General features: G+C 38.0%; 1 protein-coding gene across 1 annotated transcript; it reads right to left on the reverse strand.

Moving 5' to 3' along the window:
• Nucleotides 1-297: 297 nt before the first annotated feature.
• LOC107301015 (ATP-dependent RNA helicase SUPV3L1, mitochondrial-like) lies at nt 298-3,586 on the reverse strand (the record flags this gene model as incomplete). Its single annotated transcript, XM_015830287.1, has 4 exons — nt 298-389; nt 1,097-1,174; nt 1,409-1,520; nt 3,418-3,586. Coding segments are annotated over 4 exons (451 nt in total), but the record flags the coding sequence as incomplete, so codon positions are not given.
• Nucleotides 3,587-4,282: the final 696 nt, after the last annotated feature.

Raw genomic sequence — 4,282 nt, forward strand, 5'->3', positions numbered from 1 at the left:
TGAGGTTTCAGAGGTGCTGAAAAGATCCTGGGCCACTTTTTTGCAACCCTAAAACTCCATTTTGTCCATTACTCAAAATCAGAAATATAGTTACCATTACTTTGAGATGGGAATCACATGAAAGCCATAGCATAAGGGCTACAGTACAAGATATATTTTAGAAAAAAGGGAAAGACTGAAAAAGACTTAAAATGAACTCCCAAACTCCAGGACCCCCCCCCCCCATTTTCTTGCAGCTCCACCCACTGGGCCTCCTTTCTTATCCTGGACATACAGAGAGTGGAGCAGAGCACCTACCTCAACCTGTTCCCCTGTAGTATACATGAGTTCTGTCACTAAGTTAATAGCAGCCTCTTCACCACAAACATGGACTTCTTTTGCACAAAGTCCTGAACAAAATAATGATGTGCAAGCATTACAAAAAAATATTTTCATGGAACAACATGCTTTGTTTATAGTGGCGTTTCTTAACCTCAGCAACTTTAAGACACGTGGGCTCCAATTTTGAAATTCCCCAGTCAGCCATTTTGTGGTGATATGTAGTGCCAGGAGGAAGGGCTCTTCCCCAGAGGGCTAAAAGGCAGTGGAGCTTGGAATGTCTGCTAAGAGGATAAGATGGCCCCTCCCTAGCAGATCAGAGTATGTCTATAGTTATGCAGATTAATTGCTTTAGTCTGACAAGAGTAGGCAAACATAATAAAGAAACTCCTTTGTAGACAAGCAATAATAAAGAAACTACTCAGAAGTAACTCCATGTGTTGTTCTTGAGCAGGGGTCTTCAAACTTGGCATCTTTAAGACTTGTGGACTTCAACTCCCAGAATTCCTCAGCCAGCCAGGGCTGGCTGAAGAATTCTGGGAGTTGAAGTCCACAAGTCTTAAAGTTGCCAAGTTTGAAGACCCTTTTCTTAGAATAAATATCTAAGACACCCAAACGTGGGTTTTTTCCATGACTGAAAGTGTTGGCCAATGTACTCTGAAGAAATCTGGAGAGCTTTAGATATGGGAAGATTGCTCTGAAAAACTATGCTGCAAATTAAATACAATATGGATTATGATAACACCATTTGATAATAATAATCTTTCCAAAGACATACCCAAGAGTGCTCGTGTCCAGGCCCAGCCTCTAGAAGGGTCTCTAATCATCTGAATTTCATCAATCACAGCCACGTCATCTTAAAAAACAGCATGCAATAAAAGAGTCATTTATTTATCTATCAAATTTTAAAGTTTACTAACATTCATAAACTCTCACTACAGAAGTAAGAGGCATTTCCGTAATGAAATCTTGGAAATGGGCATTTGTTCATTTTAAAAACTATTTTGTGTTTTCTCTTCCGGACAATTTTATATACAAATATTATAAGCACTTCAAAACTAAATATGTTTTTTTTTAAAAGCATACATACAAGGTGTATTAACACTGCACATCTCAATAGTGCAAGCAACATGGGCAGCTGCCCTCCCTTCAGGATCAATACAGACTCGTTCTTCTCCCGTAACCAGGTCACATGGTACATTCTATAACATTAAAAAAAAAGCAAAATAAATATTTCCCTCAAGGATATAAAAGTCCAACAAAGCACTTGAAAGCAATAACAAAACCACAGATAATCCTCTCTTAACAATGATAATTGGGATTGAAACTTTCATCGCTATGTGATGCAGCTGTGGAGTGTGACATCAAATTATTGGTTTGCTTAGCGACAACAACACTGCTATCATTTTTTGGGAGTATAAATTTTATTAGTTTTTATAGGGTTAGGAATGAGATGGGATCGGGATTTGGGTTGGGATTTGGGTTAGGGTTAGGATTAGGGTTATTCCAAATAACATTCTCAATATTTAGCAAACAGCATAATGTCTGGGTTCATGTGTTTAATAAGAAATAATAGATAATAGTTAGTTATCATAAATAATATGTTAATTAATCGCTCAATAGCCTTCTTCTTACTAATATATATATATATATTCAAAGTTAAATATCACATTCCTTTCTCTCTAACTCATGTTTCTCGCCACTGATAGAAATTATTGCATGTTCTGAAATACACTGAGTCTTCTTTCTCTTTTATCTTTAAAGTCAATCTGTCCATTTCTGCACACTCTAAAATTTTCTTAATTAATACTTATTCAGTTGGTAAATTTTCATTTTTCCAATGTTGGGCAAATACAATTCTTGCTGCAGTTAGTACGTGTAGAATTAAATATATACAATCTTTCTCATAATTTGCTCCTATTATTCCTAACAAAACAACACTACTATCATCAAGCAAGGGCCTCCTTGCAAGTCCCAGGAGGTTTGCTACTACCGGATGGGGAAGGTGTGTGGATGGCTGGTGAGGTATGAATGCAGTGGGGCCAAAGGGGAGTGAGGGAGGGTGACTTGCCAGAGTGACTTACAACCTTCCTTGCCTGCTTCTCCATTGACTTTGTTCTGGCAAGGCAGTAGGGAAGGTCACAAATGGCAATCACATAACCGCAGGATGCTGCAACATCCTAAGTGCGAACCAGTTGCCAAGCACCCAGACTGGGTTCATGTGACTGTATGAGTGCCAGGATGGCTGCCATTTTGAGATCCATTCATAAGTATATTCATTGTAACTGTGAATGGTTGCTGAAAGAGTTAACTGAGCTCTACCTGTGGTCCCGTGACATAATGGATTCACATAATCTGCAGTGGAAGACTTCTATTATTAGAATGCAGTGGAAGAATTCTCTTTTTCTCTGAAAACATGGTCCAGAAAGATTTGGATTCTTCCAGGGCAGACTTCCGAGAGGATTAGTAAATTATTATTATTATTATTTTATTATTATTATTAATCTAATTTATATCCCGCCCTTCTCCTTACGGACTCAGGGCGGCTAACAACCAGATAAAACATTAATCCCCAAAAAACTACAAATTTAAAAACATAAATAAAAACAAATATTAGAATTAGGTCAAGTTAATTTAAAATACTTTAAAACCCCGTTAAAATTTTCCCCTAGGCCAGTCCTGCACGTTGGAATAACCATGTCTTAAGGGCGCGGCGGAAGGAAGGGAGATCAGGGATCACCCTGATCTCTGGGGGTAGCTCATTTCCACTATAGAAAAGAGTGAAAACAACTGACAATTGTATCTTCCCCATTCCAGTGGTGAAAGCTTTCTAATGGCCAATGCAGTTAGTTGAAATCCACCTTTTTTGTTGTTATCTTTAGCGGACTGCAAATTAGGAATGCCCTTGAAAAATACTACAACCTTAAAACACACCCACTGTCCCTAAAACTCTGTTTTTTCACCCCACCTTATAAGCTGTTTTTGGACTCCAGACAGATACTGACAACACACATTTTTTTTTAACCACCAACAATGTTCCATGTAACAGCATGAGTGCAACAAAGGCAATATCAGATGGAAATTCAATGACATACTGACAGCATCATTACTGTTTTGGAAGATTTCGTGGGCCAAGAGTTTTAAAGGACCACAATATACTCCGGATTCTGCTTTTAAATATCTCTGGATTGCATGATAGGTTTTCCCACTATTTGTAGGGCCAGCATGAAACACAATTTTTCTTTCAACAGCCCTGGCTTCCGGATACCTAGAACACATAAATAGAAATGTAAAAATAAATCAAGTAATATGAATTTGTACTTAATCATCATTAAACGTGTAGCTCTGTAGCACTTGGAAGATGATTTTTAATAGCAAGTTTGATTAGTCACCCCTGGGTGTAATGGAGTGGGGAAAATGGGGAAACAGAAAGAAAGAAGAAAACAAGGGTGTTCTCTTCCTCAATACCACTTTTGTGTCTTTCCTTACCTCTGGGATGGACAACACACAGCCGTCCCCAGACACACACACCCCTTTTTTTGCCATGGAATATCCCAGATTGAGTGCCAAGATGCAGTACCAAAGTGGTATCATTTGACAATGCAATTTTTCCAGAGTGTTTATATTAGAAAGATTTAAGTTTTTGTAAAATTTAATAAATTTATGTTTCTGTTTTGAAACTGAAGGTTAAAATTGACATTTTCAACTGCATACTGCAGTTTTACTCTTTTTACAGTATCTCTTGCCTTGCCGCCCCCAACTAGAGGCATAGAGCAGGCTCAAGTCGCAACTGCGAAATATTTTTATATCCAAATTTCTTTTTTTCTGACAAAGAGTAAAGAATTAACTTGGGAGACTAAGATGGACCATTTCTGGCTTTTTTGCCTTCATCAGTTAGCCATACCCTTTATGGGATTCGAACCTGGAAAGTTATACATACTAGGCAGTGATTTAGTCACTGAGC

The sequence above is a fragment of the Protobothrops mucrosquamatus genome, unplaced genomic scaffold, assembly GCF_001527695.2.
Source record: "Protobothrops mucrosquamatus isolate PMUCROS unplaced genomic scaffold, P.Mucros_1.0 scaffold9565, whole genome shotgun sequence".
NCBI classification, from domain to species: Eukaryota; Metazoa; Chordata; class Lepidosauria; order Squamata; family Viperidae; genus Protobothrops; species Protobothrops mucrosquamatus.